Below are 15554 nucleotides of genomic sequence, written 5' to 3'. Positions count from 1 at the left end.
TGTCATTTTTCAGAAGTTGGAAACTGGGTATTTTAAGCTATATATTTTAGCACTTCAGAATGCAAGCATTCCCTCTCCTGAGTGGCTTGCTGTTGTTTACTTGTTTGTTTAGTAACTATATGTATTTTCCCCAAAATGTGAATTCTTTGATAGCATGCCTTATAAAACACAGCCTTGGGCATATGAAATCTGGGATGACAATGGCTTTTTAAAAAAATACTTTTATTGGGGGCCCTTATCCATACATTCCTGCAGGGTGTCAAGCACATTCACATTTGCACATATGCTGCCATCATCATTTTCAAAGCATTCTCTTCCCACTTGAGCCTCTGATAACGGCTCCCCATTTCTTCCCCTTCTCTTCCCTGCCCACCTCCCTCACGAACCCTTGATAAGTTATAGATTACTTTTCCAATATCTTAAACATTGTCCTCTGTCACCCCTCACCCACTTTTCAGTTATTCATCCCCCTGGGAGGGGGTTCAAGTTTGATCCTTGTGATCGGTTCCCCCCCCCCCACCGCCCCACCTTTCCCTAATCCTCCTGGTATCTCTGCTCTCTCTGCTGGTCCTGAGGGGTTTATGTATCATGGATTCCCTGTGTTGTGGGCTCTTATCCCTGTGCAGTGTGCATGTTCTGGTCTAATCAGATGTGTAAGGTAGAATTGAGATCATCATAATGGAAGGAAGGAAGCACCAAAGAGCTAGAGAAAAGTTGTGACTGTCTCCTCCCCATGATCCTTCTATAAGAGGATGTCCAGTTGCCTACAGATGGGCTTTGGTTTTCCACTCTGCATTCCCCACCCCCCCATTCACAATTATATGATATTTTGTTATTTGATACCTGATACCCGATCCCTTCAACACCACGTGGTCACACAGGCTGGTGTGCTTCTTCCATGTGGGCTTTGTTGCTTCTGAGTTAGATGGCTACTTGTTTATCTTCAAGCCTTTAAGACCCCAGATGCTATATTTTTGATAGCCGAGCACCATCAGCTTTCTTAACCACATTCACTTTATGCATTCACTTTCTTTTCAGTGATCATGATGGGAAGGTGAGCACCATGGAATGCCAGTTTAATAGAACAAAGTGTTCTTGCATTGAGGGAGTACTTGAGCCCCAAATCCATGTGCTACATTAATACTAAACCTATAAATATATGCACAGAGAACTAGTTCCCCATCATCATAGTTAAATATATTTACATATGTACATGCCTGTATTTAGACCTCTGTAGATGCTCTTTTGCCTCCTAATTCTTTCCTCTATTTCCTTTGACTTTCCTCTTGTCCCACTATCATGCTCATCCTTCATATAGGTTTCAGTAATTCCTCTTGGTTACATTGCCCTTGATCAAGCCCTACCAGGCTTTTGACACCCTCCTCGCCGCTGATTTTTGTACCACGTTTTTTTGGTTTTTGATCCATTCATCTGTTGATGGAAATTTGGTAAATTCCAAACTCTGTGCCATTGTGAACTGTGCTGCGATGAACACTGGAGCACAGATGTCTGGCTGTGGTTTGTTTCCTGCCTCTTCTGGGTATATTCCCAGTAGGGGGATTGCTGGGTCTTATGGTACCTCAATCTCCATCTGTTTTAGATATCGCCATAATGGCTGTGCATACCTACAGGTCCACCAGCAGTGAACACGCACTCCTATCTCCCCACAGCCCTTCCACACTTGTTACTTTCTGAATTTTTGTATTGGGCTATCTTTGAGGGTATCAGGTTGTATCTCATAGTTGTTTTAATTTGCGTTTCTCTTATGGCTAATGATTGGAAACCTTTTATCATATGTTTATTGGTCATTTAGATTTCTACCCCTGTGAAACTTCTGTACGGGTCCTTTACCTGGCAGTGGCTTTTAAAAATAGGCCTTTCATTATCTTTCCCAAGATCTCTCTATTAAAAAGATTCCACAATGTTTTCCAATTAAATCAAGACTCCTTTACAAGATTTTAAGACTAATTTTTGAGGTTTGTTGTGACCCAAGGAGGATTCTTCTTAGCTGTCTCACTGTCTCTATTATTTTCCTGGCAAATCAGATACATTAGGATTTCAGTTATGGCTCTCTTGAAGCTACCAGACCTCACCTGATTATTTGCCATCAAATCTTTCATTTAAGTGCAATGTACATTAGACTGAGATATCCCACATTTGGATTGAAATAAACCAGTTCCTCTGCATCTAGCTGTCTAGTCATAAGAACTGCTTTCGTGGAGTATGGCAGCTATGGTGCTTTTCTCTGCATAGACACTCCTGCTTTCTGAGCAGGGTCCTGCGTGTGGGTAGTTGCATCTGGTCTTCCTAGTTTGCCTAGCCCGGTGTGCAAACATCACTACATGTGTGAGCTATGGTGATGTGATTGAGGGTCAAGTTTTTTTTTATCAGCATGCTACTCTTATAGCTACAAGTAGGGGATGATGCAGACAGGGAGACCCAGTGCTCTCTGCTACATGTGCCTGGAGGTTAACCTCTGTAACAAAAAAGATGAGGGTGGCGAATGAGAAATGCCGCCAGCTTTTCCCTACAAATGGAAGATGGGGAGCATGGAACTCTGTGTCCTTGCTTGTACTCACCTGGAGTTTAATTTCTGTCGTGCTTCGCTGGGAGATGTGGTTCCAGTGTCAGACTTTCTCTTTACCAAGCTTTAGTAGATTTCCATTAATAATGGTTTTGTTGTTCTTGCTGTTTGCCCTGAAGAGTTTTAAATAGCTTTTCTTAAGATTGTAGCAAGTACGCTTATTTTGCTGAAGTGTGGGTTTGCGGAGCTCTTGAAGTCATCATTGCCGATACAGAACTTCTAGTGCTTATTTTTTTAATGACTTAAAACACTGCTTTGAAATCAATTCTTTATTGAGTGACTCAGGTGCTAGGTGAAAATAATGTTATTTTCACAAGGGACTATAAAAGTTTTCCCTTCTATCTTGAGTCTCACAAAGCCATGCTTTACTATAGACATCATCTTGGTATCCGTAGACACTAGCCCAACACTCAGAAACACTGTGTTTTATGGCATCCCCTCTGTATATGAGCTGTGAGATCTCGAGCAGGTTACTGAATCAACTACAACTTCCTTGCTCACCGGTGATAATGAGATTAGCAAAAGCTGATATTTATAAGTTCAGTTAGATGTATGTGAATGCCTTTTATAAGCTCTAAACCTTAAAATGGATCACATTTAAAAAAACAAATGTAGAATGTATTGAAATTTCTATGTTTAAATAAAATTTGATTTTATTTTTAGCTAAGCATTGGGATGTAAAGTTTATCTTGGAGAGTCTTTGGCTATAGTTTATATGGTTTCCAAAAATTTCTTTAATCATGTAGAGAGCTATTTCCAAATATTAGTTAGAATGCCTTATAGCATGTAATTCAGATAGATACTTTTACTTTATTGTGTAATTGCAGTAGTAAAATGGGAAAAACAGCTTGAACATACTTAAAGAGTATGATAATCTATATTTTTCTTCATTTACTTGGGTCAATTTGATAAGGGCTTTGTTGTTCTCAGTGAGGACTCATTTTCAGATGAATATGACCCATTAATTTTACAAAATCACACAACCCGATCGGAAGATGCCCATGGAGTTTGTGAAAATTCACGAATATCATTCTTTTGATATTTTACAAATTCTTCTTCTGCCCTGCATGAACAAGTCACAAAAAATGCTGTTGCCCAGCCTCTGATTTTATTTTGGGTCCATTCTGTCTTGGTTTTATAGTTTAGAAAGCACACTGTGCCACCCACTTCACTCATTATGCATGGCATCCTCTTACAACCAGTGCCAACCATGTTGCATGTTGGGAAGAGGAGAGCAACATGAATAGTGCTGTGCCTAAAGTTCCATGCATGGTAAGCTGCAGCTGAAAAAACTGTTCCTGATTTTGGAACTGTTTATTTGAAAGCATGAACATCTGCCAAGTACTAGGTGCTCCATATCAGAGATTTAAAGTTTCTCTGAATAAAGCTCAATCCTTTCATTTAAACTATTTATAGGTTAGGAAGGATGAAAGAATCCTAAAAAGACAGTCACTGCTTCATTGGACCTGTGTGCGTGTAGAGATAGTTTTGAGTCTAGAACGGAGAGACTGACCTGGCTTAGACAGGAAAGCCTTCCTGGGAGGAAGCTATTTGTGATGAACTCCCTTTATCGTGAGTGCGATAGGCGGGCTGGCGTGGTTTCTAATGCGATCACAGCTGCCCAACATTCATTTGTATCTGAAACCAAATTTCACTTCTGTAACTGCCACAAACGCACTTTTGTACTCGCTACTGATAAGGACAATACAGCAGAGAGAAAGAAAACTTTTTTCTTTGGGAATGCGTTTCAGGTATTGAGAACATGTATGGTCCCAAATGTCTATTTCTCAATTTTACTTCAGTTATTATGCTTACAGCATTACGAAATGTAAAAGGCATTAGAACTCTCTGGAAAAATGCTTACTGGATTAACTTGGCGCACTTATAATTTTGTCTTCTACTCTTCTTAAGTTGGAGCGTTTTGTTATTTTGACTCCTGTGTGTTTGTATTCATGCTTTCCTCAAAGAAACAATTTTTGTCAAGGACTGATTCTGACAAGTTAGAAGAAAATATAACAGGAATTATTATTTCAAATGTTGTCCAGTGTAAGACATTAATGTATACTAAAGTAGCTATATGAAAAGTCTTGTCAGAGTTTATACTATATAATATGAACTCTGTAATTCATACCCTATTTTTGTTGTTGTTGTTCTAAAAATAATTTGATCTTTCTCACCTTTATATATAATTTTTTGTTATATCCAGATATTTCCAGATTAGATTTAAGATTTTTTAACCAAGTACAGTTTTTTTTCACTTTTATTCCTCAAACATAATTTTTCTAATTTTAGGCTATTCTTTTAATTTGTGTTATTCCATGTAGCTCCCCTCTCCCGCCCACTTAATGCAGTATAAGAGTTTTTCTCTCAGCTAATCTTTCTTTATGGGAGGGGCCTTAAATGTGAAAAACGTGCCGATTTTTAAAAAGTGCTAATGGATTGACATTCGTATTGTTTATATTGTCTTCAGAGCATCCTGGCTTTACAGCCTCGACCGCAGACTCATGCTGCTCTACGATCCACCTCAGCCAAGAAATTAGACAAGAAGCATTGGAAGAGAAATCTTGAGAAGAACTGCTTTGTAAGTATCACCAACCATGATTTCATGCCGAAAATTACCTCATTTTACTGCAGTAAGACATAATTTTACATCTACTTAGAAATACAGCTGTGATTGAAATATTTTATGTAAGAATAATCTCAAGTACGTTGTGCTGCTTTAAAATATCTTCCTTAAAGAAGGGTATACTGGTATCTAAACTATTTGGAAAAATGTATGCTTGGGGAGGACCAGATCCACCTTTCTCTATGCATATCTAATATTTCCAGGTGAGACCCAAGAGCAAAACAACATTTCTTTGAAATTACAGATTCCTAGAACCTTATTAAACTGGGCCAATGAGCTGATTAGAGCAAGATCTGAAGGCCATAAGTGGTTAAAAGTACAACCTTGAAAGCAATATTCAAAATGCAATATAGGGGCAAATAAACCTAATTTTTGGAAAACAATTTCTTTCCTAATTTTCCCAAATAAGCCTGTTTAGGAAGACAATTAGTAGCTTTAGCTTATTTGACATTAGTTCTTTTGGTACTTTGGATATAATATTTTATATACTATTATGATATTAATTTATTTTATGTAATTATCGCTTCCTTTTCACATTACAAACAGTTCCAGAATGGAATTGTGAGTGTGTGCATATTTATGTAATTTTAAATTTTTCTGTCACTGACCACCCAGGATGTGTTTTGAATGAAATACAGAAAAACAGAATGACTTAAGGATTGTAGAGCCATTTAGCAGCACACCTGGCCTTAGAATTCCATTTTCTGTGCTCCAGTTTTGTGAAATTGTTTTTCTATGATGATACTTATAGTCAATGTTTGAGAATGACACTTGTATGGTCTAGATTATGGTAAGGACCAAGCAGACTGTAAGACATGCTCCTATATCTTGATGTGAGCAACTGAACAGAATTAAAGGACAATTATGTAATTTTCAAATTTAAAGAGCTCTTAAAGATGATCAAGTTTAAGCTTTCATTTTAAGTGTATGAGAATTATGATCCAGAGAAATGAAAATAAAACCACAATGGATTTTCATTACATGTATGTCAGAGTAGTGAAATTTAAAAATGTATGTTAGATGCTGGCCAGAATTAAAAAAGATTGGATCATAAACACGGTTCTTGTGAGAACATAAAATTGTAAAACTCTTAGGGAAAATGTTTTGGAAATCTTTCAAAAAAAACCACTATACAGTTAACATATGGATCGACATTTATACAAGAATATTTTACTCACTACAAGCCTATCTAGCATCTAAATGGCATTGTTTATATCTTCTATTTTTTAAGGCAAGAACAAGACTTGATTTTTATTGTTCATCTTATTTAAAGAAAGTACATTCCAGTAAGAATTATATCCAGCTTATATTTACTGTAACAACATGAAATATACAGTTGAAAGTTTTTCATATAATTCAGAGAAACTTCCTGCTTGAGTTGTCTTAAAAAAAATCACTCCAGCAACTGGTCTGAGTAATCTAATAAGACTATTGTATCTTTAAAAAAATGAAACATGCCCTCAATTTCCTATTCTTTTTATAAACAAATCTGGAGTGAAATAAATTCGATGAAAACTCAAAAGGCAAGAGAAGACTTTTGTGTAGCCCTCATGAGGTGGAGCTCCTAGGATCAAATGTTACTGTTTACAACATTACTTTCAAGGTAGTTCTGAATGAAAATATCCTGTATAATGATTTGCAGTATTGTGCTAGGAAGGAAAACTTTAACACTAGGTTCTTCATAATTAAACAGTCGGTATGGGGTATGGAAAACTGTAGCGACAGTCCTGCCATACAGAAACCAAAAAATCCAAGCTCACTGCCATGGAGGCAATACCCACTCACAGTGACCCTACAAGACGGGGCAGAACGGTCCTTGTGAGTTTCCCAGACAGGGCTGGCACTCTACTGCTTCAAGAGCACAGCCAGTGAAACCTTGATGGGAATGTAGAAAGTCCCATCTTTCCCCTAGTACTGACCTACATTGCTGTCCCACTGCTTGGACTGTGTCTTGTGTCTTGGCTCTCAAATATTCCACATATCCTTCCACAGTACAAAGTCCAAAATCTTATGAGAAATATAAAAATGTGTTCTGGGGACTGTTCTTTGAGGGGTTGTCTATAAAGTAAGTGTGTGTCTGTGTACATTATATATATATGTATATGTGTATATATATGTGTGTGTGTGTGTGTGTGTGTTTCTCTTCTTTTTTCTTAATTTAGCTGTACATTACAATGATTCATTTTCCTTAGTCCTCAAAATCTGCTGTATCCTCAGGGTCAGAGATCAATGTGGTTTTGTTTCCGGTCCCTCCCCCACAAGTAAACTGGTATTTGAGTTGTTTTTATTTTTTTTAATTATGTTTTTAAAAATTTTATTAATAAATCTTTTATTTGGGGCTCATACAACTCATATCACAATCCATACATACATCAATTGAGCAAAGCACCCTTATACATTTGTTGCACTCGTCATTCTCAAAATTCGCCTTCCACTTGGGTTCCTGGAATCAGCTCAGTTTCCTTTTTTTCCCTCCCCCTCCCTCCCCGCTTCCCCCTTCCCCCTGCTCCCTTAATAGTTTATAAATAATTATTTTATCTTATCTTACATGGCCCGGCGTTTTCCCTCACCCACCTTCCCATTGCTCATCTCCCAGAGAGGAGGTTACACATAGATCTCCAAAATCGGTTCTCCCTTTCTGCAGCCCCTTCCCTCCCAGTGTCGCCACTCCCACCGCTGGTGTTGAGGGGTTCATCCATCCTAGATTCCCTGTGTTTCCAGATCCCTACTGCACTGCTGTACATGCTCTGGTGTAACCAGGTCCGCAACGTAGAATTGGGGTCATGATGATTGGGAGGGGAGGAAGCGTTCAAGAACTAAAGGAAGGTTTTGAGTTTCATTGTTGCTACACTGAACTCTGAGTGACTCATCTCCTCCTCACTACCCCTCTGCAAGGGATGTCCAGCTGTATACAGATGGGCATTGGGTCCCCATCACGCACTCCCCCTCATTCACGGTGATGTGATTCCCATCCACCCCCCCACCCCCGCCTTTGTTGTTTGAGACCTGGTCTCCTCTGCCCTTCACGATCACCCATGTTGGTGTGCTGCTTCCCTGTGGGCTTTGTTGCTTCTGGGCTAGATGGTCGCTTGTTTGCTTTCAAGCCTTTAAGACCCCAGACACTGTATCTCTCAGTAGCCAGGCACCATCAGCCTTCTTCACCACACTTGCTTATGCACACCTTCATCTTCAGCGTTTATGTGAGGAAGGTGATCACACAATGATTGTTTTTGTTCCTTGGTGTCTGCTACCTGGTCCATTCAATACCTTGTATTCGCTTAGGCTGTGTGCTTCTTTTCTGTGGGCTTTGTTGCTTCTGAGCTAGATGGCCGCTTGTTTGCCTTCAAGCCTTTAAGACTATTTTTTATAATAGCACAAATGCTAGAAACAACCCAGAGATTGATCAGTGGCTGAATAGTTGTGGTAGTTACATAAGCTTCTGTCAATCTGAGACTATTAAGAGTGAAGGGGTGAAGGTTAGCCTGTCAATTAGGTCGCAGCTTGATGACCTCATTTTCAGGCACTATGGAGATAAATAGCTCATTGAAGACAGACCTACACAGACTCTCTCTCTGTGACTCCCTGTGAGACATTCCTGTTGACAAGCCACATGGAGCCACACTAAGAGAACCAGAGCCTTGGAGCTGGAAGAGCCACATGGAGACCCGTGCCAGTGCTGAGATGCTTCTACTACCATTGGATCCACAAGACTTTCCACCTATTGGCCTGTGATCTTCCTGCATTTGGTGTCATTACATGACTGCATGATATTAAAGAGAAATTTATGTACTTGTATCTACATATGGGGTAATATCAGACTTATGGAGTTGATATGGACTTTATGGACTAGTATTCACATATGGGCTAATGTCAGACTTATAGAAAACTCTTTTTTTGTGTACACATATGAGTGTCTAAGAATTTGTTTCTCAAGTCCACCAAGACTAACATAATGAGTAAACAACTTGTGTTAAGTCACGGTCAATCATCTGGAAGACATCCACATTTGTACACATTCCAAAGAAAGATAATCAAACAGAATCAGAGTTCAGAAAGTATAAAACCATCATTAATGTCTCATGAAATGCACATTTTGGTGAAGATCATTCAACAACAGAGCTGTCAGAAATTCAAGCCAGATTCTGAAACGAGGACTTGGAATGAGGGTTATCACCTTAGCTGAAAGCAGACAAAACTAGAAACATTTGTTTTGTTGACTATGCAGAGACATTTAACTCTGGATCATAACAAACTCTGGATAGCCTTGAGCAGAATAGGAATTTCAGAACATTATTTTATGGTCATGTGGAATGCGTACATGGATTAAGAAGCAATCTTCGAATAGAACAAAGAGTGTCACTTGGTTTGAAATCAGGAAAGGTGTGCACTGGGATTGTATTATTTCATCACATTTACTCAATCTGTATGCTGAGCAGATTCAGAGAAGCTTGCCCATAAGAAGAAGAACATGGCATCAGGTAGGAGGAAGGCTTATTGACAGGCCTTGATATGCAGATGACACTGGCTGAGATTGAGGAAAACTTTGAAGCAATTGCTGATGAAGATCAAGGACTGCAGCCTTTGGTATGGATTGAAGTTCAATGTGAACACACATTGAACTGGGTCAATAGATAACATTAAGATAAATAGACAAAAGTCATTGCTTAGAAGCAACAGTCAAGTAAGCAAGCAAAGTATTGCATTGACTGAAGTGCATCTGGCCCAAGCCATGGTATTTTAAGTAACCCCCTAGGCATGGGAGATTTGGATATTGAATAAGGAAGACTGAAGAAGAATTGATATGTTTGAATTATGGAGTTGTCAAAGAATATTGAAAAGACCATGGACTTCCAGATAAACAAACAAATCTTTCTGGAAAGAAGTACATAAAGAAGGCTTCTTAGAAAAAAGGGTGGTAAAATTACATCTTATGCATTTGGACATTATTAGGAGATCAGTCTCTGGAGGAGCACATCATGATTGGCAAAGTAGCAGGAGGGTTGAAAAGAGGATGACCCTTAAGGAGATGGATGGACACAGTGGTGATAACAATTAGCTGAACCCTAACAATAATTATGAGGATAGTCAAAGATCAGTCAGCTGCACTATGAGTTGAAACTGACTTGAGGGAACTGAACAGCAACTATTATAGCAAAAAGTACTATTGTTGTTGCTAGGTGATGTTGTGTCCATTTTGACTCATGATGACTCCATGTGTCAAACTGTATTCTTTATGAAACCAGAGGCCAGACCTTTCTCCCATACAGTCGTGAGGTGAATTCCACTTGCCAACCTTGTAGTTAGCAGCCAATTGCTGAACTATTGTGCATAATCTTCTGATACGACATACCTAACATTTTAGAAATGACAAAATTAAATAATGGGAAAACCAATTCCTGATTATCAGAGGTTTAGGAGGGTGTGGGGGTGGGTGAGAGGGAAGTGACTGTGACTGCACAAGCGTAAAAGGGCACGATGAGGGAATTTTGTGATGAGGGAGATGTTCTATATTGATCATGTGGATAACAATATCCTGGACTTGTAATAGTTTTGCAAGTTGTTGCCACTGTGCAAAACTGCTGGGACTTCTCACAATGGCCTATCAATTCTCAATGGTCTCAAAATAAAAAGCTTAAACTTACCAAATATTAAGGAGCCTTGGTTAGTAAGATCGAAATATAAAGGCTTGCATTAGCTAGAGGCTAAAAACAAAAAAGCACATTGCATAAAAAATTACTATTACTTGAATTAGATTTTTGAGATGCATAGTCTTCAATAATATCTATATTTTCAATGAACTCCCAAGCTGACCTAATCAAATGACATAAAAATCCCTTTGAATACAAATGGTCAATCTGTCTTGCTTGAAAATACCAATGGCAAGCTACTCAGGGAGATGTGTAAGGTGAGGGAGACACCAGCATTTTGTTTCAGATGGAGGTTTGTGAAATTTAAAATTGTACGATGTGCTAATTGAGTAATTAACCTTCAACCTAAAAGATACTATTTGATGTAAGATGAAAGCCATAAAGGTAGTCAAAGGGCAGTCTTATTGGGTGGATCCTGATAATGTAAGGAATGAGACTTTGTTTTAGGTATTAGTAAGACAGGAAAAAGTGACTGCCTGGTTAGAAGCAGGGCTTTCAGAGGCCAAGGGGAAGTTTACTATTTCTCTCCAGAATGAGACTATTTGGTTCCTGCAGTTCATTATTATAATAATTATTTTGCATGCAAACTGATTTAAAAAGAAAGAAAATTTATCAGAGTTGACCCTCACTGGGGGAAAAAAACAACCAGGATGATTGATCTAGTTTTCAGTTCATGACCTCAAACCTGGAGTCTTGGTGGGCCAGTGGGAGGAAGATGAGGCATTCTGGGAAAGTAAATATTTGCAGTGTGGGAAGTCCTAGGAGGCAGTTCTTGCCTGCCCTATGGGGTGGCCATGAGTCAGCATGGATTCCAGGGGAGTGAGTTCAGAGATTTTTTTGAGTCAGAATCGACTAGATGGCTCACAAAAACAATACAACAATCCCAAGATGGCACAAACCATTTGGACCCGCCAATTGGTCCTGTAGAAAAACAGCTTGCAATCTCGCTCCATTAATATTGTCGCCAAGCTAATCCTTTGGAGAAGTTGTACTCATGGGGTTGCCAGGAACTAGTATCAGTTGGTTGGTAACTACTATCATTAACAAGAATCGCCTATCAGCCAAAGAAGTATACTTTAAACCAAATTTCTGATTCCCAACGATAAGGCTTCATTAATGAAGTTTTATTTAATTAAAAATAGTGTTTTGCTTTGTTTTAATTTTTTTCTGTTCGTGTTTGATTCAGATCAGCACTGACTGACCATTCTTTGTGTGTGTGTCTAACAGTGTTGTGGGTTGGATTTCTCTGAGACCTCAGAGGAGTTCTTCTTGAGCCACCGCCTAATCCTGTTACCTTTCTTCTTTCTATTTACGTCTCTGAAACACCAATATATCAAGCAATGGGATGAATACTACTCAAATAAGAGCAAGTTCTGCAAAATACATATTCATACTATTGGCTATCTAAAAAATTGTTCAAAAATAAATCGTTGACTCCTTAGAAAACAGTTATCAATTAGACTCTAAAATTTACACGAGAAATGGCACTTGTGAAAATTTTGTCCAGAAATTTCTTCACTTGCCTGTTTAATGCCATTCCAATACTAATTGGAAATTCTGAATTCAGTAGGGGATTTAATTGGAAAATGTGTTTATACTAGTTAATGAAGCATGAAGCAGTCATTTCCAGTATCTCCTAAGCAGGTATTCCATAACTGCTGTTTATTTTTGCCATTTGTGAAAATGTTGAACTGTTCTAATTACATAAATACTTTGCACTCATTTTTCCATTAGCAATTTCTGACGAACAGAAATGTTACAAATCAGAAAACATATTCTGGGTGAAACCCAGAGGGCCAGGCAATGACAGGGTTACCTCCCTGTCCAAAAGTAGAGCATTCCTCTGAACATCTTCTTAAGCCCAAGTGGCATAATGTGAATAAACAATCACCATGAATTTACATGGAAATTTTTTTTACCATTCCCAGATCCCCCCAATAGGCTACCATATAGTACCTAATAATACACAAAACCTAAAATCACACCAAAGATGTGGTGCTCACAGACACAGGTCAAAGCTGTGACATCTTGATGGCAAGTGCAGTTCCCAGGGAAGGAACTTGGTGACACTGCTCTTGCTTATTGGGGGTACATGCTGCCTCTTTAACTACTTGATGCCCCAAAGCACAGAGCATTAGTTTCATGTTTTACCATTTTTCATAAAAGTGAAAATTCTCTTGGAATTGTCTTCGGTTAGCAAAAACAAGTGCTGATGTAGGTTCTTCTTGAAAGTGAAAAGGCATAAAGCAAACTTTCAAAGGGTGGAGGACACCTGTCTTAGATATACTTTTAAGAAGGTGAGCTAATTCATGTCCCCAAATGTACAGAGCCGATGCCCACAGTAATAAAACGGATAAACCATAATGTATGTTTGGAATTTTCTGTCTGTGTTTCTATTTTTAAGTGATTTCAAAAACAGCTTTATTACCATATATTTCCAATATTATACAATTCAATAGTTCACTCACATCAAAAAGTCTGTACAACCATCTTAACAATCAATTTTAAAACATTTACTTACTTTTATGAAACAATTCATTGAGACCCCAAAATCACTCTATGAGTCAGATACTATGCTTTCCCTCCTCCTTGTTGATAAAACTCTCTGCCACCACGTCAATGCTGACGCATAGAGACCCTGAGGCAGGGCAGCACTGCCCCGGTGGGTTTCTAGTACTATAACTCTTGCAGGAAAAGGAAACTTCATTTTTCATCGAGCAGTTGAGAGTTCTGAATGGCCGACCTAGAGGTTAGCAACTAGAGGTGGCGCATTGGTAACCATTTGTGCTGCTAACCTCAGCAACTCATAGGCAGTGGTTTTGTGATAAAACGGGCACAGGCGAGCTTAACAAATTTATCTGAACTCCCACACTATCTAGTAGATGTTGATGTTGTGTTGAGGCAATCTGGTAGATGAACCCATAGGCAGGATTTCAATAAGTGAATAAAAATAAATCTTTGACTCTCTTTTTGTTGTTGGCAATAAAAACTACAAAGTACATATAGATTTTTTGTTGTTGAGAATATAAAAAAGCAAAACACACACCAATTGAACAGTTTCTACGTGTACAATTTAGTGACATGGATTGCATTTTTTACGTCGAGCAACTGTTCTTGTCTACCTTTTCCGTGTTGTTCTTCCCTCATTAGTATAAACTCCCTGCTTGCTAAAGTTCCCATCTGAACATTCCAAGTGGTAATTGTTCATTTGATTACCATACAGGTGCTCTTGACGAGTATAGTGCTCAAATCAGATTGTTTGCAAAGGTAAACTAAACTATCATTTGGTTTGAAGAAGACTTAAGGGAATATTTTTGGTCTAATATTTCAAAATTATCATAGGGCAACAGTTTCAGGGGTTTATCTACCTTTCATGGCTCCAGAAAATCTGGAGAATCTGGGAATTTGAATTTGTGCCACATTTCCTTCTTTTTAGTAAAGATTTTTCCAGGGAATCTTTGATCCAAATGTTCAATAGCAGTGGCCTGGCACCATCCTGTTTTTCTGGTTTCATGACAAAGGAAGTTTTTCCAGGAGTTAATGAACCACACATTCTACTCCTTTTTCTATTGTTCCAGGCAATTTGTTACTAATTTCTGTGACTTGGATAGCTGCTTGTAAATTATAATACATCAGATAATCCCAGGCTATTTAAAAATCATTTTATTGAGGGCACTTACAGCTCTTATTACAATTCATCTGTCTGTTGTGTCAAGCACATTCATACATATATTGCCATCATCATTTTCAAAATATTTTCTTTCTACTTGAGCGCCCTCCCCCTTTTTCATATCTAACACTGACCACTGTCTCCCTTCACCCTCGTTTCTGTTGTTCATCACCATTGAGATTGGTTTCCCCTTTCTTCCCCCATCTTCCTCTTCCCTTCCTGGTATCTTATTCTAATTATTGGTCATGAGGGGTTTATATGTCCTGGATTCCCTGTGTTACAAGCTCTTATCTGTACCAGTGTACATGCTCTTATCTAGCTGGATTTGTAAGGTGGAATTTGGTTCATGGTAGTGAAGCGGGGGTGGGAGAAGCATTAAAGCACTAGCAGGCAAAGGACATTTATAGAGGTCTAAATTCAGGCATGTACATATGTAAATCTATTTATATATAATGATAGGGAAGTAGATCTATGTACATATATGTATATGTTAAGTATTAAGGCAGCAGATGGACATTGGTCCTCTACTCAAGTACTCCCTCAATGCAAGAACATTTGGTTCTAATAATCTGGCATTCTGTGATGCTCATCTTCCCAACATGATCGCTGAAGACAAAATGGGTGCATAAGCAAATGTGGGGAAGAAAGTTGATGGTGCCCACCTATCAAAAGATATAGCGTCTGGGGTCTTTTAGGCTTGAAGATAAATAAGTTGTCATCTATCTGAGAAGCAATGAAGCCCACATGGAAGTAGCAAATCAGCCTGTGTGATCATCTAGTATCAATAGTATCAGGTATCAGGCATCAAAGACCCAGAACAAAAAACCATATTGGTATGAATGAGGGGGTGGGCAGAGTGGAGACCCAAAGCCCATCTGTAGACGATTAGACATCCCTCACAGAAGGGTCACAAGGAAGAGATTAGCCTAACATTCAGATTTTTATGAAACATTTTCCCTTATTAACATCACAGTCACAATCACTAGCTTCTTCCAGTATCTATTGACAGTTTACAATGGGCCAATC

General features: G+C 38.6%; 1 protein-coding gene across 1 annotated transcript in view; it reads left to right on the top strand.

The window, feature by feature from the left end:
* Nucleotides 1–15554, top strand: part of DPYD (dihydropyrimidine dehydrogenase) — a 1117227-nt gene that overhangs the window by 51053 nt on the left and 1050620 nt on the right. Inside the window, exon 2 of the mRNA XM_075558725.1 lies at nucleotides 5055–5165. Within this exon, the coding sequence (XP_075414840.1) occupies nucleotides 5055–5165 (111 nt within the window). The remainder of the gene's footprint in view (nucleotides 1–5054; nucleotides 5166–15554) is intronic.

The sequence above is a fragment of the Tenrec ecaudatus genome, chromosome 1 (assembly GCF_050624435.1).
Source record: "Tenrec ecaudatus isolate mTenEca1 chromosome 1, mTenEca1.hap1, whole genome shotgun sequence".
In the NCBI taxonomy this organism is placed as follows: Eukaryota; Metazoa; Chordata; class Mammalia; order Afrosoricida; family Tenrecidae; genus Tenrec; species Tenrec ecaudatus.
The sequence above is the reverse complement of the archived record's forward strand: the minus strand, read 5'-3'. Positions and strand labels throughout refer to the sequence as shown.